We start from the raw sequence: 27555 nt of genomic DNA on the forward strand, positions 1-27555 counted from the left end.
CTTGAAACTAGGTCACAACGGTATATTTATATCCTAAACTCAATTTATATCAACAATCCACTTCATTATTAATCTAAAGAGTTGCCTTAATTTAATTACACAATTACATATTAAGTACAATATGGCAAGAACTATAGAGTCATAAGGGTGTAGTGATATTGTGATGTCTTCATCTGTAACCATACTATGACAACTCTCTCTGTAAACATGCGTGGCACCAGTGTTAAGCTTCTTTGTAGTTACTATAATTAGAGTGCTACTTAACGGAGTGACATTCAGTCTGCCTATGACAGGAATGTCTGTGGTCAGTCATCAGTCAGATACACCGTCTTACTCACACATAAACCTCTTGGAAATGGATCATGGATTTTAAGTAACGATGAACATCTTTTATAATTGCTACTCCTAGCCACCCTAGGTAGCCTACTCTCGCTTGGATCGCAGATAAGTTTCCAGGTAAGCTTTCCTTTGCACTACATCTACAAGTAGACAGACCTAACTGATCGATCATAACTGATGTTGACAGCTTCGTTCTAGATCATTTGTTTTACCTGGAAAGGAATAATAGGATTTAAGATTTGTTCCCATCACTGTCATGTCATTATAATGACATATCAGTCATCTATTTCTGTGTCGCCTACAACAGGAAAACTCGGTGAATTCCTGCACTTGATAGATTTGAATAATTTTCAGTTTGTTTAAACAATATGGAAAAGGCAGATTTTACAGGCCACTGAAATATTTCGACTGCTTACTTCTGCAAGAGCCATTGGATAATATATATATTAAAAAATTAACGACACAAATTACTGGAGCGGTGTCAAGGAGCTGTGGAGAAGGGAGTAGGCTACCTTGATTTGAGAAGGAGTCAATAACCTCGGCCACTAAACGAATATTGATTGGGCATAATGAAGCTTGAGTAATGTGAAGACGGTCCCCTTAAGGAGTCTCTCTGAGCGCATCACAAGCATGACTGCACTCCGTACCGTTGCCGGGTGAAATGGTGCAGGTGACGAGCGGATCGCTTTATGGATCATGGGCAGTTTTTTTGCCCGCACACCACAGTTGGGTTGAATAGATTAGAAATGGCATTTTCACGCTTTTTAAAACATCCCTTCATTAATGTGGTACTGCAGTTGAAGGGGGGGTGAGGGGGGGGGGGGGAGCCTGTAGGCCTTTAGGTTTACTGTAAAAGGTTTGAAGGTTGTGTATCTGTGTGATACGGTGGTTGACCATTATTTTAAATGAGTAAACAGTTATGGATATGGTTTAGTATGAGTGAGTTACCCTTAATTTAACACAAATCCTACTATGCATTTTATCCTTTAATGCATATTTAACACTGAGTGGAATCAGAAAGCTATCATGGTGTTGAATTGCATCACATGGAAACAGTTTGAATGAATACAGTTGAATATTTAAGGAAATACACTCTTCAATTCCATCATCTAGTCATCTTTCTCCAAGGCATAATCTCTCTTTTGTGAAGATAAGTTCACAGATGAAAGGGATTGGCACTCTCCTTGTTATATTCATCACAAATTAGCTTAGCCCTGGGGGTACAACAGTAAAGGTTACTTGTAGACAATGTTTGATTAATTGAAAATGCTCCTTTTTTAATAGTTATCTAAGTAAGAAATATATGAACTTGAACATAATTACTTCCCATGGGCATTACTGTAAAGCCATTCTTAAACGAAAAAATAGTAGCCTATTACAAGGACTAATTCTGGTTTCCTCTTTGATTGACTAGAAGGGGACATGTAAGTGTATGCTAATTTGTTCTCCTTTGCACTGCATTGGCAGGTAACACAGAACACCATGATGGAATCCCATACAGGAAGCCCACCCTTGGTGGTGGACCCAAGTTCTCCAGATTGTGGCAACGAGGCCCAGTCTTCAACGGCAGGAGAATACCTTGATAGACCGAACATTGAAGATCAGAGTCCAACGCCAGTCCAGCAAAGACTGTCTGATCTAGCACAGGTTCAAGAGATGATAGGACTGAAAAGTAATGATGAGGATTTTGAGCGAGACCATGACATACTCAAAGTGCTACACAACCATCAAGCACAGGACAAGGAAACAAAATACCCTTTAGACCAGAAACAAAAACAGGAAAGAGAAGAACTAAACAGTGTGAAACAGGAAGTAAAAGATCAAGAACTGGATCAAGGAGGACTTCAGTATCATGTAAGACCAGATAATCAGGACCACAGCCCACCTAAATACCAAGAGACACTATATAATATAAAACTGGGCCACCGTGACCAACTAAGACTCCACTATCCAGACTTGGATTTTGACCATGACCAAGAAAGACTTCATTGTCCAGAGTTGGACCGAGATCAGGACCAGGAAAGTGCTGATGCTTTAGTAGAAGGTCATGAAGAAGAAGATATTCAGCATGCCTCACACCAAGATCTAACTCAACACCAGGACCAAGCATTAAGTCCAGATACTACACACATTTCTGTCCAAGATCAGTCAAACAACCTGGACCAAGTTCTATCTGAGAACCAAGACACTGAAGGCAAAGTAGACCAGGACAACACACAGCTGCATGAGCTACATAATGGCCAGGCACACAATCTAGATCTTGGTGTAGTTAGAAATTCTGACCCATCACCTGGTATTGATACAACCCAACAGCAGGGCCAAAACAAACAGCCTGTAACAGAACAAGTGTCATCCGTCGGACCCTCCTCAGCCGACCCAACTAACCCTGACCAGGAGCCAGTCACTGACAAGCCTTGTGGGGATGAGGCTGGGGAGCCAGGTGGTGGCATCCCAGCCGTGGTGATCACTCAGGCACAGGAGGTGAGTAAGACACAAGGCCTGATGGGAAATATGCACATCTCGCCCTCATCTATATTCATAGGTTTCAACGGTTCCCTCTCGACATGAGATCACACTGCCAAATGTCTACTCTTCTGCAACCTCTTTGTTTTCACCACTTGCAGGTAGCCCTTTCTTCTTCACATGTGCTGGCTTTGTTCCTTGTTTAAACGATGTCTCTGATCAAGTTCAAAGCCCAGGTTTTCTGACAGCTTTTTACACCAATCTGGGTCTTATTCAGTTTCATCAAACCACTTTCCAACTCATAACTCAATATTTCACTCTATTTTTCATATTTTAGCCCGTCTCTTAGTTTGAGGCTGGTAATTGTGGCCTGAATCCTGAACCTCGCTGTTTAATAGGCATGACACCTTTTCCCATTCAACGTTAGTTGTTCAAACTATATTTTTCACTCATTACTGTGTTACTACACTCTGTTAGTTGGGTGTTGCATATCAGTATACTGAAATACAACAGTTTCATTGCAGTTTGGTTTTGTATGACAATGCTTCAGCTCTAAGGTCTATGTCACCAGCCCCTTTGTACACTTTAAATTCTTCATTGTTGAATCTGTCTGAACGATCAGAAAGCAAAACATTGACATGTATTTGATAATTGAATAGTCTGGGTAATTCAAGCTCATTAAATACGAAAACACATCTATATGCAAATAAGTGAAAATATTGGGTATCCACTCTGTCACAAAGCACTTTGGCTACATACTGTAACTGTACTTCTGAATCTGTGAGGCTTATGGCTGTGCCGGGGGATTCTGAAGGAGTAAACATGTGAGAATTTAACTCTCTTACAGTGCTCCTGTGATAGATTCCATTACCCACCCTTGTGTGTACATGTTCACTGATCCGAACCGCCTTCAAATAAGTTTCCTCAGAACCCATCCCGCATATGGTGGAGGAGCACTTAAACCAAATTGACTTTAGCGATCTGAATTATGAAGATACCGATATCATGCATAAAGTTATTTACCCCTCAGAAGAATTCGAATAAGTAATTCCCTTGGATTGCGATACGGGGGGAACTAATATGAATGCAAATAGGATTAGGCTCCTGCATTAGTGTCTGATAAACAATTTACAGGCTTGAGTGTTCACTGGGGAATACACACACTCTCCTGCAGAGGAAATAGGAAGATGCCAATCCAGAAAGAGGAAGAGAGACAGAGAGTGACGGAGAAGGAGGGAGGGAGAGGCATAAAGGGAGAGAGAGAAAGAAGGAAAGAGAGAATGACAGAGAGAGAGGCAGGGATAAAGAGAGGGAGAGAGGTTTAGAGAAAGGGAGGGAAAGAGAGAGGGCACTTCTGTACACCCCTGCTCAAAGGTTCTTATCTCAAGTAACCCTTGAGCCCCTGGCATCATTAGGTCTGACTGTGCTATTATGTCCTGTATCAAATATCTACAGTTGGCTCACCTTCGATATAAGCTGTTTTACCTCAGCTTGTGCTATTTTGCCCTCTAAATCTTGAATAATATTTATATTTAATACATTAAAAAGCAATGCTAACATACTTAGCCCATCTCATTGAGTTTTTACGGCACCAATAACTATGGAGATGTCAAAGAGATCATGGAGAAGATCATGAATATTTCTGAAGGCAGAAAGCTATTTTGGTTATGATTACGGCCCACTGTGAGGTGTGTGCTGTAACAAGCTTTATAAAGACAATAAAGGTTAAAAAAATCTTCAGTGAATGTATTTATATTCAAGATTGTGACAAACCCAACAGTATTGGGAAAACTTAATGGGATAACATGTCTATTTAAATTTGGCATGGCATTTTAAAACAACATAGCTGTGCTGTGTGCTGTCCTTGAGTAGCAGACTATGGCTGTCACGGTCCTCGTTCCCTTGTTGCTACATTGTTGTCAAGCCACTGTGAAATCCCTGCTCCCTTGCCTTTGATTCGGGATGTACGTCTACAACGGAACTTGCTTAGTTATTGTCTTCTCCTTCCTGCCATCTCCGCACACTGCCCTCGCATCTACTGTTGTGTTGTTAAATGAACATGGACACTTCATTTGTCTGTACTTGCTAATGGCCTATGCTTGGCAGATATTCAGCGTCTTTGATGACACACGTATGACAGTCACTGTAACCAATTATAGTCCCCTCTGTGTCATATATGTTGAAACCTACTACCAACACCAGCCTTCTCATCTGAAAACTCGTCGCTTGATAGCATATAATTAACATCTTGTTTTTAGAAGAAATAAACGTCTGGACAGTGTGGTATTCATGTACTTTTGCTCCAAATGTTGTTTTACACTAAACAGTCTGCAATGCAATGTTCTGAGCATACAATGCCTGCTATTTACATGCCACGCAAGTGTATCTTTTACAGTTGTTTTCAATGAGTTCTGGTAATTATAACACAAAGCTTTTATGACCCCAAAACTTTTTTTTGCTATAATATTTTCCTAAGCAGATTGTTCAAGTGTTTTTATTAAATTGCAATAACTTGAAAGAGGCCACTATTTGTGGCATATAAGAATTTCATAATGATCAAACAGTGGCACTGAGAGACTATTAACTGAAATCAAGCATATTACAGTGATTTGATTTATCATTTATTTAATTTTTATTAGCTCTGTGTGCATCAACGTGTATTTGTGTTGGGCTATTGTTTGTATGTTCATCAGTTCAGCAGTCAGATCTATAGTATATCTGTGTGTGAGCGTATCAGCGGTCTTGGTGTGTTGTGCGTGTATCTGAGAGTGTGTGAGTAAAGGACAATAGTGTGTGGATAATTAGCTCTCGTGGGACGTCAGTCTTAAACAGTTAAAGGACAATCACAGCTTTCGGGCGGACCCTAATTGCATCCAACAAGCAAACCATTCATTTTGTACTCAAGATAGTGCTGGTGAATGCAACTTTCACAGAGGCGAGCAGACATTTTGTTGAGTTGTAAACACTTTCTTATATGGTAATTCAGCAGCTGCTCAAAAGCCTTTTGAGAGACAGGACTCTTATTGGAACTGATGCTGATACCCTATATCATGTTTTGTGCTTTCTGTAAAGGTTCTGGTTAGTTTGTATTTGGATAGCATGTGAAATATGATTTGTTCGTCATTTAGATTCATACAATAATTTCATGGGTGGGTGAATGTTTTGAGAAAGTATTTCTGGGAGAGAGATAAAAAAAAAACAGCAACAGAGAAAGAGATACTGATACTGAGACTGGGAAAGTGGGTTTGTATGCATTTAAATGTGTGTATGTGTGTGTGTGTATGTGAGTGTATGTGTGTGTGTGGGGGGCGGAGTGGGGGAGGATGCTTTGTACATATGTGACTACCCTACCTATAAAATCCTTTTTTGTGTCCCATTGCCAGGCACGAGAACTTGCACAGGTCCAGCCTGGGGAACCAGAAGCAGCCAGGTTGAAGGGACCAGAGAGACCACAAGATCTGATGATACCAGCAGTATCAGTGATGGCTACAGGCCTTAATCCCAGCCCTATCTCAAGCCAAGGTCCTAGCCCTAATATCAGCACTATGACCAGCTCTAGTCCCATACCTAGTCCAGGTCCTAGTCCCAGCCCTTGTCCCAGCCTCAGTCCAGGTCATAGTCACAGCCCTTCTCCCAGCCCTATCCCCGGCTCTAGTCCCAACCTCAGTCCAGAACCAGGTGCTAGCCCTATCCCCAGCCCTTGTTCCAGCCTCAGTCCAGGCTTTAGTGACAGTCATAGTCCCAGCCCTATCCCCAGCCCTTGTCTCAGTGATGCCAGTGACGGAGTTGACATGGCCTGCTCTGATTTGCTGTCCCTGAGAAGTGACTCTGTTTCCCTGTGTGCCAGCGAGGTGACCATCTCTTCCAGGGTGAGCAAACACAAGCACACTGATGGCGTACAAACCTGCAATCACCCCCCTGCACAAACACACACACACATACCGATGGCACACACAGAGACACCTAACAACACATAGAGTTCCTCTTACTTTATCCTGTGTCTTACTCACTGGTGCTTGACTGAGCCCTTATAGGTGTAGAAGACCTATGTTTATAAAGTGAATCATCATGGCTTTCATGGCCCTAACCACAGCCAGAGGATACAGTAGCTGTAAAAGATCGGCGAAGCTCCTGCACAAAAACTCCTCCATTTGGCCAAGTTGTACCCTTGTAATCGAACAACAGATATTCCCCTCTTGACAAAACTATCATGTCTCACCTTAGAGCTATCAAGTTTCATTATCGTCGAAAAAGGGCCGCTTTATCTGGAGGTCAGATTGGAATATGGGACCTCTTGGATGAGCACCAGGGCTGTATAGTTGTTTCAGACGCCAGGCTAGACGCTCTAGGAATCATAATTCCCTTGACCTTTCGCGACCCCACAAGGCTTTGACAACGAGGGGCATGCTACAGCACAGACGTCGCCTTTTCATGCCTGTCGTCTTCGTCCAAATGGGTTTTTCATTTCTCAAACAATCATATGTTCGTCGGGCTGAATGGAAGGGCAGATTGCATAAGCTGGGGTTCTCTGGTTGAGATAAGAGCCTTTTACTCCAAAAGCGTACAACCCTGGTGGGTGTCCCTACAATGCTGTTATCTTCTTCCACTGTCATTTAGATAAAATAAAATAAAAACTCAGTTGGCGACCAAAGATGATGATTTGAATGTAGCTCACTGGAGAGGCCGGGTTGTGGAAATCTCAATTAATATGTTAATGTGTGCAAGACCTTTCATTAGTTACCACAAAACTGATTTACATGGTGTTCTGTAAAAATGGCGTGGCCATTTTGTTTCTATGTTGACATGAATCTCTCATGATTTGTGTAGAGGCTGGTTTTCAATTCAAACCCTGAATCGGGGTGCTTTAATAACGACAAAATCAAACTTTGCTCATGAACAATCCAATAAAGTTGGAAAGGTATTAGAATAAAACTATTGTCAACACGTGTCCCATAATGTCTCTTGTGCACTATGATAATGCCCACATACTCAGGTTACACAAAAAACGAGAACCACATGACATAATTGAACCAAAATATACACAAGTGACTTTACGAGGCCAATATTATCCTTTTCAATATAGCTTAGTCATGCCTCAGAGAAGTAAACCTCCTCGGCTCTCATTAAAGGAAGTATGGAATCCATCTTTCTCAGTCTTAATGGTCTTTCAGGCTCTCTTTTCCATCTCACTAGACTGTTTAGAAACATTTAATTTTCAGACAGAATTATCGAATCATGACTGCGGGGCCAACATTTGATTCTAGAACAATAATTAAAGGAAAGTACTAGCCTCATGGGTTCTCATGCCTTTATAATAAATCCTTTATCGCCGGGGGTGTTCCCTATGTAAATCCCTTAGAAATTGAAATTTGGCTACAAAGACTATTAGATTACATGAAGCACACTGACTAGTACAACACCTTTCTTGATTATATATCTAAAAATTGCCTTTTTATGCTATTAGTGTGGCTCATAACCCCAATCAAAAGAGATGCAAATGTTATGATAGACACCATTGCTTATCACATTGATTGGATGATGAAGGGTTTGTCTTTTTTAGCTTTTAATAAAACGCTTACTTTAGGGACACAAAGATAATTTTTTTCATCATCAGAACCGTTCTTGCCTGCTTTTCTCATTGTAATTCAACAGGGACATACAATAGATGAGCTCATGATAGTCAAGGTGTTCTGTTTTGTTTTGATAATGAAAGCTTATTATAGTCTCTGCCTCTTATTATGTCAGTAACCCTTGTGTTCCCCTGTTTTCTCACAGTCTACCCCAGACTGTTGCATATTAGGGGTTAGTTAATATCTTTAATGGGTCTATCAGACCTGTGAACACTGGGTTAGTAACATAAATATGATTACCACACAAGGGTAAAAAAGTTGCAATTGATCTCTAAAAATGGTAATGTTCACTAAAGATAGAAGGGGATATTCTTTACACCAAATTCAATTGCTGGACAGTTTTCAAAACATAATTCTTCCTCCTCACAACTTTTCACAAATTCACCTCTCTCTCTCTCTCTCTCTCTCTCTCTCTCTCTCTCTCTTTCTTATATTCATAAATCTCTCTCTCCATCATTGTTATGTACTCTTTTTTAACTGAATGCCTTGTTTCAGACCAATGGCTTATCAGCCAGGTTGCAGGATTTCATTGCTACCGGTTTTACGGAGTGACCCATGAACACGACCAATTAGGACGCCAATTGAAATACAAAAGGGCCAATCCAGAACTGCGGAAAGATTGGCTACTCCCCCTCCTCTTACCACCACCACCAGCACCACCCCACCCCTTGCCGCCTCCGCTTTGTAGCTGTCAGGGGATCCAAAGGGCTCTTATTGTGTTGGAAGCGAGGGAGGAGAAAGAGATGGGGAGTGCGAAGCGCTCGTGTTTTGACAGGATGAACAGATAGAGGAGTGGAGGAGCAGGAGCAGGAGCAGGCTGGGAAAAGGCTTTGTTATGCTAAGAGCTGGACACTTTGTTCAAGGGGGAAGAGGAGCCCATTCATGTCGCGTCAACACAGAGAAAAGTTGATTTTATTATCTGGTCACCCCCCTGTGTTGGGCGGTGAAAGGGAACTGGATGGTGGTGTGGATGTTGAAGAGAGGGCTAGAGAGGTCATATTCGAGGGGCTACTTCCACATTCTTGCATTTGGTTGAATATTTCTTGCTTTCTTAGAGGCTCGATCTTGTGATGGTCAGACAATAAATCACTTTGAATAAAGAGTCAATGCATTTTAGACAATCCTATGTTCCCAATTAGATTTCAAGTGTTTGCAAGTTTTACACAAAGCAAACTCTTCCACCTGCTATAGCTTTAAAGTCTTAGCGACATAATCTTTTCATTGGAATATTTGCTCATTATTTTACCTACAATCAACATGAGCATGTAAAAGCTTTACCTCGCATTCAACTTTGAAATAATGAACACAAACAAATTCCACCAGGTACAAATGTGTGCCGTTTTGTGAGTGTTCTTTTTGCGTGTGTGCGTGTTTCTTAGATTACTAATTATAAAATAGAGGCACCCTCCTTCCTCTCTCTCCAGGGGTGCATCCTCCTCTCTCCTCAAACAAAGCATTGCTCCTTGTGTACATTTCACACAGGGAGCAAGTGTCCATCAGAACAATAGGGGTTTCTACCACGATGCTCTCTCACTGCGCAGTAACTGGTGCGTGTGTACCGTTTGTGTGTGTCATACTGCATTGAATAAGTAAATTTGAGTGTCTGACTGCCGATTTGGGGAATTGTACAGGATATATTTTGCCTGAAAGCAAAATCCCAGCAAAACTAATGTGTGTTATCGCCCCATTTTGTTGGTTTTGCTGAGGGAAATCACGCTAAAAGCTCATCGCAATTGAAGAGCGCTTGAGGTGTAGGAATTGGGAGCTGATCAGTGAAATAAAAACATGAAACAGATTTATTCATACGTGGTCTGTATGGAAAAAGAAAGGAACGACATTGTCAAATCAAGTCTCTCAGTAATTAGAAGACCTTTACAGTCTGCTGATCTGACAATGGAAGTTAAATAAAGATGTCAGTTTGGAGATGAAAGGAGCTTCATCTCAAAAGTCTTCTAAAGTGTGTTTTAGGGGGCCTTTGAGAATTCAAAACATCTTTTTAGGATTTTAATGGATTTGTTATGTATTCCCCCTGAATCTCTCCCTCTGGGACATTCACCACCAGTCTTCAGACTTATATAACCAATCTCAACATTAACACGAGGGCTCGTTTTCATTCTGAATATCTCACAACTGTGAAAGTAGAAAGTGTACAACATACTGTTAGCCTACATGGCAAATGCAATTTAATGTGTTCAGCAGTCTAATTTGTTATTCATAGTTGATGCTAATGCTAACAATGATTCATCATGTGTTGCAGGGTTATAGGGAGCAGCAGGGCCAAGAGGATGATACCAGAAGTGTTGCTGCATCCTCTGTCATGGTAGGTAAAGCTTTCTCTATCTGCATAGATCTACCCAAACATATTTGCAGACAGTTTAGGTGCTTATCATTGTGCGTGGACATGATAGCATCCCTTCACCCAGAATAGGTTAGTAAGACATGGGAGAGCTGTCAGTAGCCAAACATCCCAGGATGAAATAGAGACTCCCGCCGCCCCCCCCCCCAAACCCCCCCACTCCTCCACACCGTTCCCATGGCGATACCCCATAATTGTAGCCGTCCTCCTGCGTGGCGGGACACAGAGCCGTTTGCTGATTGGCTGTGACAGCCTCCTACGGTAGTGGCTGACTGGAGGCAGCGGGGGTTGAGAGGAACCGGCAGGGGAACCGGCAGGGGACCTCCTTTGCCTTAACAACAGGGGAGGAGTGGAGTGGAGAGGGAAAAAGAGTGGGGGAGAGTGTGAGTGGTGGGTGGGAACTGGAGTTCGCCAGGGAAGAAGGAGAGAAAGAGAGAGAGAGGGGATTAGGAAAGAGAGAGACTGAAAGCAAGAAACTGAGAGAGAAACGGAGTAGGAGAGCGTACAATGACACTGAGGGGATTATAAAGTATAAAAGTATGGGGCAACAGTATGTGGCAACCCTCACTGCAGGTTGAAGAAATAGCATACAGACGCAGTCAAAGTGTTGGGTACTTTACATTATGTGTATTGTTTCTTTAGTGATCCTTAAGTTAATGATAACTTGTCTGCTTGTTTCTTTTATTGTGCATTGGAAGTGTGAAGGCTTCTCCAGTTACCACAATTATCCACATCCTTCACCCATCCCTCTTCTGTATCTTGTATTGACTTTTATCATCTCTCGGTGGCTCATTTGGGTCCACTTCCTCCCGACTTCTCAACTGACTGGCTAATTGTTTCAGATAAACAGAGACTAGAATCACATCCTCCAGTAAAAGCTACAGAGGCTAAACTTTTCCTCCTACATTGTGCCAATGCCTAAAGCACGCACGAGGGAGAAAAGAACAAAACACAAACAGGAACACATCATTTAGCTATCTCACTCTCTTTAGATGTATCCATATCTTTTATGGAATTGTATATTTCAAACCCTCCATCTGAACCCCCACCCCCCCACACACACACTTTTTTCTCTTCCCCTCTCCTTCTCTCACTCCCTCTCTCCCTGACTCTGTAAGACTACAACACCCACACTCCCCACAGTGTGTGTTGTCAGGCTGAAGGACAGGCTCCCTGTGCGGTCGAGTGTTTTATAATTAACACGGAGCTGACACCTGAGCTAGCGTAAACAGGTGAGCTGTGTGGATGTCCTGGCAGGCCACTGATTAAACCTGGGTGGCGTTCACAAGGCCCTGCTGGTCAATAAACACCACTAATGGCATCCGAACCCCTGCTTGTGAACCTGGTGGCCCGGAGGCTTGGTTAGAGGACATCCAAGAAAGGACAGGGAGATATGCTAACTGCTAGGTCAATTTGAGAGAGAAAAAATGCTAACTCGCCTCGCAATGATAACTCAGATGCTAACTTACCTTGCAATAATAACTCACCCCGCAGTGCTAACTCACCTTGCAGTGTTAACTCACCTCCTAATGCTTATGTTAGGAGTATTGCATGCTTATGCATGCCTTCAAATATATTTGACATAATCAAATACAGATTTGTCCTCCCTAATTTAAACCTCCACCCATAGTGTTTGCACAGCAGCCTTCCCAGTGAACAGATCCTTATCAAATGTATTAGTGAGTTTGTTTTATCTTCTGAGGATCTTTATTAACTGAACCAACCCAGCAACTTGCCACTGATAACAGCTTTTCTCCCCTGTGAAGATAAATGGGTTGTCTGCCAGACAAGTCACCTGTAAAGGAAAAATTCATGAAAGATTCAGAGACACAAGACAAGACTTCAGACTGGACTAGTAGTGTGTGTTCCAAATAGACAGCATGTGGGGGAAGTTAGACGCGAAGACGTCTCTGTCTGGTGGTGTGTGTTTTTTCCTCTGATGCTCATAAAGTAAGGGAGCTGGAGGAGAACGAGGAATGGCTTTGTCCAATGTGTTTTCTTTGTCCACTCATGGCCTAGAAAGTCTTTGAATCAGGACTTTACCCCCCAAAATGGCCACGGGGGTTATATCTGCATCGTTCACCCTCACCCCTGTCTCTCTTGCCCACCTAGTCTCTGTTCCACCGAATCCAAATGGAGCCTCTTGAGAAGGACTGGCTGCGGAGTTGTGTCCTGGGGAACACTGCGGCTCTCCGCCAGCTCCTTAGGCAGGACCCCAGTCTGGCCTCCAAGAAGGTACAGTATAGCTACCTACCTACCAATCAGTGATTAGCAATGATCTCAGACACTGTGTGTTTGCTTGAGCTGGCTTGGGAACTGCCATGGACAAGAATGGTTTAAAGGGGTAAATCCCAGGTTTTTAACTGTAGTTGAATAATGAACACATAATGTATTTACTCGCATTTCCGAGTGTTAGTCACACCTTGTATATAGTTGTATAATTTAATCAAAGTGGAAGTATGTTGTATATAAATTATAACTGTATCAAATACTTTGTCAGTGTCCAAAACACCTAGCAATGTGCCCTCAGCTAATAAAACATAAAACAACAATTGACCACAACCACCAATAGCTCTTCACTGCTAATGTTAACAGTGGAGGTGCCTACTAAAGTTTCTTGAAGTTTTGCCAACTTTCCAGAGTGGCAGACAGAAGCCACCAGGGACGGCCTGTCACTTGTACTAGTGGCCACCTGTAGCTAACGCTAGGTCAGCACAGCTGGATTAGCATCACCGCTTAACGCTAGCAGCGACCTACACAGGCTGAGGTGATGCTTTTCTGCTTTTATCCCATGGGCCTTTGGCAGCTGAATGTCCCACTGTGGCTTAGCAGGGTGGCATTTTAGCCTTGGCTAGTTTATGCTTAGCTGTGCCGGGATGCACTTGTGGTATACTATACCAAGGTTACACACACACATGCTCAAACAAACAAATAAACAAACAAACACACACATACTGTAATCACTCTTGTATACTGTACATTTTAACTCGCAGGATGAGCGAGACTGGAATACACTGCACTGATCTGACCTGATCCTTCTGACAAGTATTATTTGACAGGCACGCACGCACACAGACACACAAACACTCACACACAGTCCCCTCTGGTATAAGGATCATCAGATAAAGGGGCTTGTGTTGATGAAGTTGATGGGCATCTACAGAGGTTATTGAGATTGAAAGACAAAAACTTACAGCTAAGGTTACAGCTCCAACGCTTATCGGTCAATCACATTTAGGTCTGAAATGAATTGAACTGTCACACACTGTCAACCCCACACAGACACAGTTTGTTGACTCGTCGGCACCTCTTGAGACAGCAGCTCTTTTGTAAAGTGTTTCACCTCCAGGTCGGCTGTCAGATGGCAGAGCTGATAAACCATCCACCTCGTTTTAAAATGAGATTTTATTCGATAAAGGACCTGATGAAAGCAAGCCACTGGTGCTTCACATTTGGAGATTTGCTTGTGACACAGTTTGTGCTCTTCCTAATGACCCAGAATTTTCATATTCACTGCAAACATTGTATACTGTAGATTCACAGATTTTAAGATACAAATTCACAACTGAATTATAGGTCCATGCATAATCCTTGCATAATACTTCCTTCCCTCTTTTTCATGGTCAAAAAAGGACTTCATCACTGTAAGTACATACTCTTTGAAATGTAAATCTTCCCTCTCTCCCATTAAATTGTCAGACATGCAGTAAAACTGTGTCAACATACTGTAGATATACGTGTCTGTATATATTTATATATGCTGAATATAAAATAACAGAGATCTGCCTGAAGTGTTAAATTACAAAAAGTTTTGAGCTAAAAAGTTAATACTTATACGTTTGGTTAAAAAAGACATACTTGTATTCAAGTACATACTCACCTAAAATGCATTTTCCTAGGAGATCAGCGATTACACCCTCAGTTCTCATTTTATCTGACAGATTGGACTATATACTCTCTCCTATTTCAATGGATGGGTTACTGGTCAATACAATCCCCCGTCACTGACATTTGATAGAAGACACAGCAGATAACAGTTGAGCAGATAACGAAACAATGGTCTTAAGGAAATCAAATGCTTAAACAAACAGAACAAATGAGCAGTGGGTAATCTTCTTATAGAAATGAATAAGTGGGGGAGGGGAGGGGGGGGGTGAAGGCCCCAATTTCATCAGGGGAAGTTGGGATCCTATTAGATTGGATCCATTGTGGATCAGACCCAAGGTGAGAATGAGAAAGAGGGATTATATCTCAAACTCTACCAGGATTGAGATGGAAGTCCATCTGAAAAGATAAACTCTCCCTTCACACACACACACACACACACACACACACTTCACCCCCCTCCCACTCCAGAATTGATAATGGGGGAGTTGAGCTCTAAATTGTAACCGCAGGGTCTTTGGAGGTATATTGTTGTCTACTCAATATCATGGAAGGAAGTCTAAAGGGCAGGGGAAGTAAACAAAATTCCCAGCCCGTTCTGAACATCCTCAAATTACTTGTTCACTTATCCATATAACAAATATCTAGCAACAGTACACAATGTTTACTGTCTTATTGTCCAACATGTCACCCACTCTCTCTCTATAGCTTACTTCAATATCCCTTTTCTTGTTTCCTACCACCGGTAAATGTAAACCACACTACTTGATGGGTCATCCTGTCTTCTGTATTCTGTAAACCTGGATGTAAACACAGGGGGTGAGTAGCCTTTTTCATTTGTCATTGTTCCTCCTTTCTCTCCTAATCATCTTAATAGGCTAGCAGACCAGACAGAACCTTTTTTTGCCTTGTTTTTTTGTTTTGCCTCAATTAGCTTAGCATTGATAACACACGCGATGCTCTATTACCTCTGTCTAACTGTCTTGATAATAGTTTTAGAGAGTTGCTAATGTCAGAGGTCGGAAGTGTACCTGGTCTTTGAAACACAGAATATTAATACAAACGTCTGTTCATGTAAATGGGATTCACACGGACGTCCAATTTTCTGGCATGTTTATCTACAAAACTAACAAAAAGCAAACGTTGTTTTGCAAGACGCGCAGACACTCCCTTCATGTTTTCTGACAGGTCTTGGGTTTTCTGACAGGACCTTACTGTCGACACGGTTCTAAACACTGTCCTACATACACAATGATTCTTTTCATCCCAGACAGTATTGGGTTATTTTCCTTCTTTTTTCTCGTCAGGCGTCGGTACTGGTGTAATATAAGTGGTCAGAATCTACGTTGAGACAGAGGATCCATGCTAATTAGTGTGTCCAGTGATTTTCAGCTCACTTCCATAGACGGGGTTTAAAGCAGCATATACTATCTGGGGGTGTAATGATATTGTAATTACATGGTAATTAATATTTGAGCAAACAGTCACCCTCTTTTAGCCTGAAGAGAACTGAATAGCTCCCTGTCATTCCCTAAAGATAAGGGATACTGATAATATTTGCATGGAATGACAGTGTTTCATTCTGCCCAAAATGCTAAGCTGTGGCTTTTTGTCTTTGTTTTGTTGTAACTTTCTGCCTATTTGAAGAGCAATTTTCACAGTTTTAGATAGGGGATCTGTAGATCTGTAGATAAGTGTGTAAGACGATATGTTACTGAGTAAACTGTATCATTGGTCTAAATTTGGCAATATGCATTGGAGGATAAATTAGAAAATGATGGTTATTGGTCTCATAAAAGATCAGTAACTCTAACTAATATATAAACACTGAAATCTAGATATGTTTATTTTTCCAGAACTATGTTCTTCACTACGGTCGCTCTCCACACTCACATTTGAAACAATTTACAGCACACTTTTAATGCAATACAAAAGCATTACTTCTCTTGCCACAGTATGGAAACCTTATGAAGGTATGTAGACGTGTTCAAAACAGCCCATATGGCGATACTATGGTAGCCTGTCGTTGAAAAGAAGCTAAAGAAGGCAGATCTGGGATTTCACAAGGCATTCAATGAAAACACGCCTCTATAGACTAACCACTGAGCTTTCTATTCAAGAGCCCTGAAAAAAAGATCCATCCATATGGCTTTGCCTAGAAAATGCTCCCTCAGTTTGTGTAGCCCCTCCATGATCTGCATGGAAGCTTCCATGCAGAAGTAACGACATCAATGGTGTAACCCCTCTCTCCACTTGAGAGAATCACATTTCTTTTCATGCTTCACTTGATCAAAACGGAAGGAGTGTAATTTACGCCTTATTGATGTTCCTTTCCCTGCTGCTTTGAGTGCGGTAGCGTTAACTCATTTTGGGTTGGTGATGTACCACCCACCAAACAGGCAACAGATGCCAGTCGGCTGGAAGAGGGTGGTTGTTTGGCAATCGCAGGTTTAATGCTGGGTCACTGTCAAAGGGTCCTGTTGTCCCAAGTTGTTTTTGGCAACTTGCTGGCCTGATTTTAAACATCCCTACAAATAACAAAGAGGTAACCTAAGTACACTTCACATGTAGTAGTTATATTCCTTATTCCCGTATGTAACTTTTCATGCGTGTTACTGTGATTACACACATATTAAAAAGCTGTTCCATGTTTAACTTTTCGTTTAATTTAAACTTTTCACAATTTCACTTCACAACTAAAATTGTACTTCTCAACTAAAATTGTATCTGACAAGTATTGTTTCTTGTTTGTCATAGTAGTTGAAAATGTACGTATTTTGTCATGTACAATGGGCTGGCGCATCAGGGTGGCCAACCTGGCCTGACTGAGCGATAGAAGATCTCCCGACAGGCGAGGCAGGGCTTGGTTAGCACCTTCTAATGAAACCAGCCCTGTTAAAACAGCTTGGCAACAGCCCTGCTTCCCTGAACACAGTGGTCAGTCTGCATTAGCACAAACACCCAGGGGTGCTGCGGTGACCAAAATAACTTCCATTAGCAATCAGGAAGACAACACGTTCTTTTCCTTTTTTTTCCCCATCTTCCAAGCAATTGTTCATTCTATGTTTTCTCGCTCTCGGTTGTTTGTGAAGCGGAAAACACTGTTGAGGTGTAATTAAATGGCCGGAAAACTGTGGAAAACAATGTTCTATTTGTTTGATCTAATTTACTGTACTGCAACATGAGAAGTGACAGTGTGAGGAGAATAGTGGTGCTAGAATAGGAGGGGTTGACACTGTGTCCTTGTAAAGATTGGGGGGTGGGAGTAGGGGCTGTGGGGTGGTGATGAGGGTGGGTTTGGGGGGAGGGGATGATGAGGGTTAGGGTTTGGGGGGGGTGGAGGGTTGTAGAGAATGGATTAGGGTAGGTGGGTGGGCGTTGGTGGTCCTGAGAAATGAAACCAAGCAAAATGTTTACAGTTTCTGTAATACCAAATCCAAAGGGCAGTTAACAGGAATGAAATAATGGTTAACATGTTAACATTTGCATGGGGAGTTTGCCCAAATCTGAAAAGGTAGATTATGGGAATAAATTGTTTACACAATCCTCAGTGTATTCTCTGCCAATTTAAAACAGCATAGGCAAAAAAAAATTGTCAGGAGACAAACATGGCAAAGAGAACAAGCTCAACTTGTTTCAATTGTTTAAATAGACATGATTCTTACCAGAAAACAGTAATACACTTTTAATAATATTGGTTTGAACTGAAAATAAATAAGAAAATTGATATAATGTTCCTACTCTGCTTTTTCTTGTTTGTAAATCCATCTGATTTGGGCATAAAGCTTGTAAGTATTACATCACCAATAAATAGACTTTGTAGACATTTTAGCAGAACTGTAGATTGTGGTAGCTATGACTGTTTGTTGCTGAACATCCCATGCATCTCTGAAGAGTGCTGCCACACTAATCTCAATTATGGTGCAACCAATAATTGAGGCCTTTCTCTAAGGGGTTAACTGATTTGTTTAAATGCAAAACATAACAATTCAATATTTAATAAAATACAGAAATGGGACAATGGTTTTAATTCAACATCACTTAAAATGAGATCACTTCCTCTTCTTTACAGACAAATCTGTTCAGGATTGTTAGCGACCATTTAAAGTCAAATGTCAAATGTTTTATTCAAATAACCCTATATCTTGTCTCTTTCTCTCTCCTTCTCTGGTAAGGGGCTTATCTCAATTCTGACCATTTGACCGGTTGCAAAAACAAAACTTGACTAGGCTCACAATTTCAGGATTAAATCAGTGTTATTAGACATATGCATCAAGTCGGATAATCCAAAATCTGTATAGACAATGCCATCAGACAGAGTCTCAAAGGGGTGCTAAGGAAATGGATAAAAACACAAATAAAATAAACATTTATGTTAATAAACTCAGTCTTAATAAAGAATCAGCTCAGAGTGTGGGAAAGAGCCAGATAAAGGCTAATTGATTAACTGTGTGTGTATGTGTTTGCCATTTTGTCTGTGTTCTCAGACAGCAATCCACTGGGCAGCTAAACAAGGTTGTCTGGAGGCGGTGGACATGATGGTTTGTGCTGGAGCGGACGTCAACATCAGATCGGTGAGCAGTTGATGGACGGGCAGCAGTACCCAGACGTGGCCTGCTATGACGGGCAGCAGTACCCAGACGTGGCCTGCTATGACGGGCAGCAGTACCCAGACGTGGCCTGCTATGACGGGCAGCAGTACCCAGACGTGGCCTATGCAGCTCAATATCCTCTGATAAACACCTTGTTCCAGAAACACGCATTCATGAAAACAAGGGTCGGTGGGTACACAAACGTGGGTCGGTGGGTACATGTGAGTTATATGACTCCTAAGTGGACTTTTTGTCGGTCTTTTTGTCAGATTAATTTAAAAAAATGCTCATCAGCATTAACATTTACTGCCCAAAGGCTACTGGCAATGCAATTAACATGGATGCTTAACATTAACATCAGCCAGGTATGTCCATTCATTATATTATAGTGGCTCAGTTAAATCATTTGAAACACATCCACTCTTCTGTTTGAAATGTACTGACACCCCACTCACTATCAGTCTTATCCTACTGCTTTTTGAAATTCATTCGGGGACTGGATTTAGGCGTCTGCTGAGAGACTTGTGTTCCTCTCTCTCAGCCTGAGGCTGAGTTGGTCTTCAGAGTCAATAAAAATAGAAAGCATTATGTTTGACTCTCTCTCTCTCTCTCTCTCTCTCTCTCTCTCTCTCTTTCTCTCTCACACACACACATGCCCTCACACACACACACACACACACACACAGCCTTGTGTGCAGCGGTGGATTGATTCAAAGGGGGCAATGTTGTGATTACTTAATGGCTTCCCAGACAGCCACAGGCCTGGAGAATTCAATTTAGCGTCTGCTTCTCCAAGTGTTAATCTCTTCTCCTCACAGCCTGGCCCTAGTTATGATGTGCGCGCTGGAGATAGTGTTTAAGCCCCAGCAGAGCAAACCAAAGCAGACAAGTCACTTATTGGCTCCATAATTACATAATTAACTTTTTGTCTCTAATCGTTACGAGGGTAATGGCTGTGATAAAATGGCCCTCAGCCAGGCAGAAAGCAAATCAAAAATCAATAATCCATAGAGTGGCATCAAGAGGAGAGCATTAGACAAGGTTCTGCTTGCGCTTTGCTGGAGGTGGTTTAAGGCTTTTGTGGACTTTCTGGTAATGAAATTCATACGAGTGTATGTAGGTTTTTATTCCCTTTTGGTTAGTTTTCAGCTGGTGTTACAAAAGAGGCTCTGTCATTTAAGGAACCTGGATTGAAGGACCGTAGACAATGTAGAGTACATTTGATAGTCTTGATAAATCCATTAAATAGATCTGTGTTGGTTTATGTAATGGGATTGAGCTTAGTCGATCATTTGTGAAAAAATGGATGCACTATTGACCTCTTGTCTTCTCTCCCAACTTCTTTGACACATACACATCTTGGTCCCAAAAAAGCATGTAAGTAAAAATAAAATAAAGAATTGTGAGTATACGGTATTTGTAAAGCCTAATCCAAACAGCTCATTTGTTTTTATTGAATGTAAACATTGCATCCATTAAGAAGGCTTTTCCAATGTAAATTCACCTGGTTGAAGTGTGGAATTGACGCTTTGTTTCTGATTGTGGTTGTTATTCCTTGTTACCTGGCTTCGTTCCTGCCTGGTGGTCCTCCCACAACATGGGGATGTTCTATGAAGGGGGTAAGTCACTCTGATTACCTTTCGAAAATGATTTCATATAGTTTATCAAATAAGATCATGTAAACCTGTCATGACAATGCTAAATATTCCAGTTTGAGAGGAAAAAGGAGGTTCAATGTGAACAAGCTTACATGCATTTCTTGAATACCTAGATACTGTATATACACAACAAGCTGTTTCATGGTTGAAAGCCAGATTATGTTCACTTACTGAACAGAATACTTGTCAAAATACATTTGCAGAGCTGAAGGTTTGGCACCATGTTAGTGCAAAATAGTTGAGTCTGCAAAGTAAATAAAGTATATGCACAGGCCAGTATCACATAAGCCTCATACAGAGTTGAATTCCCACAGAGATCATATACCTTGATCTTCTTTTAGCTTTGTGGCCCCCTGTGAAATGCCCTTCACCTCCCATTTACACCATAGCTCAAAGTTCACACATAAAAGTGATTTTGACCTTTCAATTGATGTCTAATACTAAGGTGACAGTGAAGATGGAGGTAAAATGTTTCATCATACTCACCAGAGAAATAGCCGTGTTTACTCATGCAGTCTATTCAACATAGGATTGACTACTTCCAAACAATCTAAATCTATGATACATGTTTTCATGATATAAAGTATGAGAAGTAGAGATCAATGTTTATGCAATACACTTACACACATTTATATCATACACTACATTATGAGTAACTTACACTCATTGGTTCAAAATGAATTCTCTTTTTTCACACCAATGCTCATTTGTCAACACACACAGCTGTGACAGATGTGGGTAAGGCTCAGTCGGGGTATAAAAATGACCAAAAAAAAGCAAGTCAAAGGGAAGAACGTGACAGCCTGACGTTTTAGCTTGTTTGATAGCTTCCCTACTGTCCTCCAGATCAAAGCCTCATCGGGCCATTTTAAGTCAGTGTTGTGATAAGAGTTTAGCAGCACTACGCCAGCACTGCGCACACACTTCCTGTTACAAGCCCATTACTCTAATGAATACTGACTTCAATTGTCCCTCTGTCTTTATATATATATATATATATATATATATATATACACATAAACACACTGTACATTTTTTTCCGATAACTTCTCCTCAGCGTCAATTGTCAGGTTTGTGAGTTTTGTCTTTGTTCAGTACTGACACATTGAAGAGCCCCCGCAGACTGGCAGTGGGTCCGGTGGGACCGACCAGAGTTAATGTGTACAAACGACAGGCACAGCAGCCCACAGCGGGTTCTCTGAATCAAGACACTGACAAAATATAAAAGGCAGCTCACGTGTTAAGCTCAAAATTCCATCTGGTTGTTTCTGATATCAGAATCTGGGGAACAATGGAAGATACAAATTAAAAATAAATGGCTGCTACTTGACTCGTTTGTACCTCTTTATCCTAGTGTTAAACAGCTCATCAGAACGAAATCCCAGTTTGCAGGACCTACCACCAGATTTTGTTTTGTGTTGAATGTTATTTCAACAAAGGATTATTTGTAACTAGTTAACCTTCCCAATTTAATGGACATTTATATGAAATGCTGAAGCATTTTATCTGGGGATACAAGCTTATTTTACATCCTTTTAATAAGGATATGTATGTATGTGTGTGTGTGTGTGTGTGTGTGTGTGTGTGTGTGCGTGTGTGTGTGTGCGTGTGTGCAGGGCTACACAGCGCTTCACCTGGCTTCTATACATGGTCATCTCCACATCATTCAGCTCCTCATCAACAACTACAGTAAGTAAGAACCCTAAACTAAAATCTTATTGGATACTCAAAGTATAATCATGAATTCATCTGTGCTCAGATCTGACACATTTTGCAACAAGTCCAGGCCCAAATAGGGTGTAGAAGGGATGAAATCTTGAACCCCCCCCCCCCCCCCAAAAAAAAAAAACGTTTTGTGGCTCTAATTTATACTAGTGAAATCTGGAGGGAAAGGGGGCGGAATATATAATGAGTCATGCTGTAGAAACTGAAGTCTGAAAGCCTATCTGAGAAACACTGAGACGCAAATAACCTTTTGCCAGACAATAGGCAGAAAAGCTAAAGTCCCAGATTGACAAGGCTTGGACTCTGCCAAACCCCACTGACAAAAGATGATTGTGGTTGCCCCACCACGCCCACCCGGCAAGAGGAGGGGCGGGGTTGGAATATTGTATCTAACGAGGCGAGCCCAAGTTGTAAGTCAATGGGTTGTTTCATTATCAAATCCAGAGGATCCCTGGAGTGGGTTGGCAAGTCAGAGGATACACACACTAACACACATACACACACACTACATACACACACACACACTCTTTCACACACACAGCTATTACAGACAGCCATATGCTTAGAGTTCATGGGCTTCATTCACCCAGGACACATATGGCCCCTAAGGGTCACAGTCTTCAGACACTCTCTGAAAACAAAAGCATGTTTCCATATGGCTGACGAGAGGGAAGGGCTGTAGTCTGCCAAGCACCAAGTTGCTTTTTCAGGCTTTCAGTCAAGATGGTTGATGACAAGGAGGGGTGGTTTCTGGCCTGTCACTCAAGTTTTCCTGTTGCCGTTAGTCCATTTGTGAGCAGTTTCCTTTGGTTAAAACTCATTGAATTGTTGTTGGCCCTGTCCAAAGAAAAGGCAAACACCATCATGAGTTGGCACCTCCACTTCGACCAGCACACGAAGCCCTCCTCATGGCACACATTGCTGTGAAACAAGAGGTTTTGTTTCAAACTGACCTGAGAGTAAGAGCAATTTATGAAGCAAAACTGTTCGTGAACAAAACAAAGCATGTTTTAACTTGAATGCTCTCGGTGCCACAGAGAGAGTGAGATTTCAGTCTCTAAGGAGGGGCGAGGGAGGGATGGATGTCTAACAGCGTTTAACAGACACATGAAGGAGTGACGGTGGGAGGAAACAGGGGGTAATGACCAGAGTCAGTTACACACTGTACCCATTGGATCTGTGTGCAACAGAAACCTATTCAACATGGTGAAGCTCATTTAAACCCTTGGTGTAATTGTTGTGTTCACACAGACCGATGAACAATAATCTTGCGGTTATACAGTATATCAAATGTAAACTATAATTGGTTTACTGTCTATGTATGAACTGTTGTGAAGAGATGTTGCAGTTTTTTTGGGGTCAGATCAAATGATCAAACAGCAATGCAATGTTCTCGTATTTCTGTTATTTCGTATTTGTTACTTTTCTTTAAGCTCTGTATTACTCAATGTACCTCAGTTATGAGAGGGTTAAGGCAGTTTTGCATCTACTGGCTCGAAATGGCAATCAAAAGAGACGCGCACACACACATACACACTCATATTTATTCAGATTGGACAGGCAGGCTGGCAGATGCAAACCGTCTGCATAGACTGAATACAGAATGAGACATTTTCTCCAAACCGTGGACACAATGTCATTCATCCTGAAGAGACATTACAGGCTGTTGACTGCCCTCTGAAAGAATAGAAACTGTTGACCTTTCTAAGGACTGGCTTTCCTTGTTCTTTTTCTCCTTGCAATTCTCTCTCTCTCTCTCTCCCTCTCCCTCTCTCTTTTCCCGTCCCCCAAGCTCAAAAACACAATTCCCTCTCTTCCCATTGCATGTTATCTTAGATAATTACCCACTGCCTCTCTCTCTGGGAGTCCCTTGGGGCCCCTCTACCTCTCACTGAGCCTCTTGTTTGTGGAGAGGAATGGAGGGAGGGGGTCGGAGGAGTAGAGGGGGATTTCAGCCTTCCCTCTCGTAGGCAGGATGCTGTTTCCTAATTAGACACCTAGGTATTGGTGACCCTCCCTCACCCCCAAGTCACGCACACACACACACACACACACTCTCACCCTTGGTCAGAAACATGGGGGTCCTCTGGAACAACAGAGCTGTGATCTAGCACTGACAGAAAACACGCATTAGTAGGATGACCATGCTACTTGCGCACATCGTGCGTTTTAAAAGGATCCTTCTCAGAAGTGGAGTGTTGGTTTCCCTTTGAGTCAAAGACAGGAGCAACTCGCTCGTGTGTCCTTGACTGCCCTTGTCTCCTGACACTTTGAGACATTTGACACAGAGCCATTAGGGAGGTTTGACTGATAGCTGTTAGCGTGAAAGATAATGTCCAGAGACATCATTAGTGAAAATCGAAAATAAAAATCTGCAACATTACGTTATTGACATGACTTGGATATGTTATTATTTATGTCTTTATTTAGATATGTATGTCCATGACAGCTGTTAGAGAGAAATTCATTAAAAGCTCAGTCGTGTCCTTAATGAGTCCAATCATCATCAACTAAGTGTGTTTGTCTTCCATCATACAGCAGTGAGAAATCTGGGCTCTAATTCACAATGACTGGGCTTGAGTTATGGTTGTTGTATAATAAACACCAGGAAAACATCCATGTCTCTCTGACAGCTGCATGGTATTACTTTGACATAATTTACAAACTTAAAAAACAGTTCAAGATAACAGAATTGATATAAGATTACTTCATGTTAGCTGATTTTTGTGTAATAGATGCCTCCATGTGTCTTCAGATGCTAAGACCAACATCCGAGACTACCATGGCAAGATGGCTGCCCACTATTGGAGTGGCAGCACCGATGTCTTTAATAAACCAGGGTCCCAGTCAGGTGGGTACTATGACCTCTTGCTGTCTTGAAGTCAAACACATATTCGTGCTGAATATATTGAATAACAGAGCTTCTTCCCTCAAAACAAACATGACTAAGTACTTGATTTAAATTACTTGTGATGTAATTATTATAAATCACATACTGTATCATCTAGATGATCTAAATGATGCTCACCTGAGATAGTCCCGTAGAGCAAGTACTCTAGCTGGTTGTACCATTATTGACAAGGCTACACATTTAACAGTGTCTCTATGGATGGTCTTACAAGTAAGCTGTTCCTTACACAGGTGGTAAGGGGTCCAGAGGACGTAGGATGCAGCATTACGTCCTACCTTCTCTCCTCCTCTCCCGCTCCAGAAGCCAGGAACAAATCAAGCTTGAGTTCGGAACTGTGCCGCTTGGCCAGTCACGCTCGCCTTTGTGACAATTAATCTTCACAGTTTCACGTTATGTTTAACGTATTTTAGACCAATTTGATTGTTATACAAAATAAGACCTCTGATTGTTTGTCCACCATGTTGCGATGTGAAATCTATTTAGTTAATTAATGTTGTAGTACGTCTTGTTTTCTCTAATTCACAAGCAGACAGTGGGATGCTGACTCTTAGTGATTAGTGCTGACTAGTTTTCGGCGTTTGTTGTGTGTCTGTGATGTAGCATTTTAACTTATTAAAGTATTCCCAGGACACCTACCTAGTTGTGTGTTTTGCTTTGATTCAGAGATTATAAAAAGCTTTGTTTCTCCGATTTTCTCAGGATTATAAACGGCAACACTAATTGGATGTTTGGTTGTGTGTGGGTCTCCACTTTCCCTTCATCTCCTCAGATCTCATATTAGGCAGAGGAAATGTCCAAACTGTGTTTTTCGTTTTTCAATAAAGGCTTTCACCGAGCACATCTGTTACTTTCTTTCTCTTTTGTTTGCATCACTCACTCTTTCATTTCCTCCCGATGACCAGTTTGCTTTTCCTACAAACTTTGATTTCACGCTGCGATGAATGTAGAATGTGAACAATTTGTTCATATTCTATGGATATGAGGTGGCCTGGCAGTATGAGCACTCCAAAACGAGCATGTTTGACATGCTGAAACATCCACTTTGTCCCCCTTCAAGAAGTCTCTGAAAACAGTTTCCATTAGCCTCTGCATCATCGGTTGCTTTATGACCTTCAACTCGTTATCTACTTTAATGGGGTATGCCAGGGCCATTTGTGTAAATGATAAGCAGGAAATGAGATGGTCAGGGGCTTGAACCAGTCAGCCCAGATTATGAACACTAGCTTCAAATGATATGGTGATTAGCACAGCATTGGGGCGACTGGAGCGTGATCCTAACATTTGCTTGTAAAGATCATGTGCTATAAACGCGTCACTTAAAGTGGCCTGGCACAACATTGCTTGAAAACATTGGGATTGTCTTGAACATAATACACCATGAAATCTATTGTGTCTCCTTGTGGATTGACCTCCGAGGCAGAAGCAGCAAAGAGAAATATTTTGTCATGAGCGAGTAGACCCAATTGCAAAAGACAGTAGGCTGACCAGATCAAAGAACTAAGAATTTTGTAAACGCAGGAACATGACCAAACACACTACAAATCCGACAAGGACTGACTGAAGGGGATCAAACATTAATACATATGGAGGGTGACGACAATGGACTGCAGCTTGGTATTTACTGACAAGACTGTTGGTAGCTGGGGGACCAGGGGAGAGAGTCAGACAGACAGACGCCCACTCCACAGACACAGAGATCCTGACAAAGAAAACACAATGAAAACTCAGGGAAGACACTGAGGCGTAGCCTTGGCCGTGACAGTACAACCCCCCCCCCCCAACACACTCGGGGGACTGCTGATTTCCCACCAGGCCGACGGGGAACACCGAGCAGGGGTGAGGGACAAGGTCTGGAGAAGGGATCGAGGGGCAGGGCCTGGGGGCCCCGTCGATGGACGGAGGGGGTCTGGAGGGTGACCAGAAGGCTGAGCCAAAGGGTGGAGTCACGCAGGGCGTCAAAGACAGTCCCTGGACCTCTCTGGAGGTTGGTGATGAA

At 41.9% G+C, this 27555-nt stretch overlaps 1 protein-coding gene across 1 annotated transcript; it reads left to right on the top strand.

The window, feature by feature from the left end:
- Positions 1-1454: 1454 nt before the first annotated feature.
- LOC146258761 (uncharacterized) lies at positions 1455-26113 on the top strand. The gene is made up of 9 exons (XM_084672528.1): positions 1455-1573; positions 1807-2820; positions 6186-6671; positions 10690-10752; positions 12901-13023; positions 19161-19247; positions 22540-22612; positions 25404-25499; positions 25790-26113. The coding sequence occupies exons 2-9, from the start codon at positions 1822-1824 to the stop codon at positions 25924-25926; spliced, it is 2064 nt and encodes a 687-aa protein (XP_084528654.1). The 5' UTR covers positions 1455-1573; positions 1807-1821; the 3' UTR covers positions 25927-26113.
- Positions 26114-27555: the final 1442 nt, after the last annotated feature.

The sequence above is a fragment of the Hypomesus nipponensis genome, chromosome 14, assembly GCF_054491055.1.
Source record: "Hypomesus nipponensis isolate SF chromosome 14, ASM5449105v1, whole genome shotgun sequence".
Classification (NCBI taxonomy): domain Eukaryota; kingdom Metazoa; phylum Chordata; class Actinopteri; order Osmeriformes; family Osmeridae; genus Hypomesus; species Hypomesus nipponensis.

What these genes read in the sequence shown, in the direction of transcription:
- LOC146258761 (XM_084672528.1), top strand. Translation starts at nt 1,822, where the DNA reads ATGATGGAATCCCATACAGGAAGCCCACCCTTGGTGGTGGACCCAAGT. An exon ending in AGGTGACCATCTCTTCCAGG is followed by an intron (nt 6,672 to 10,689) that starts GTGAGCAAACAC and finishes CATGTGTTGCAG; the next exon opens with GGTTATAGGGAGCAGCAGGG. An exon ending in CGGACGTCAACATCAGATCG is followed by an intron (nt 19,248 to 22,539) that starts GTGAGCAGTTGA and finishes GCGTGTGTGCAG; the next exon opens with GGCTACACAGCGCTTCACCT.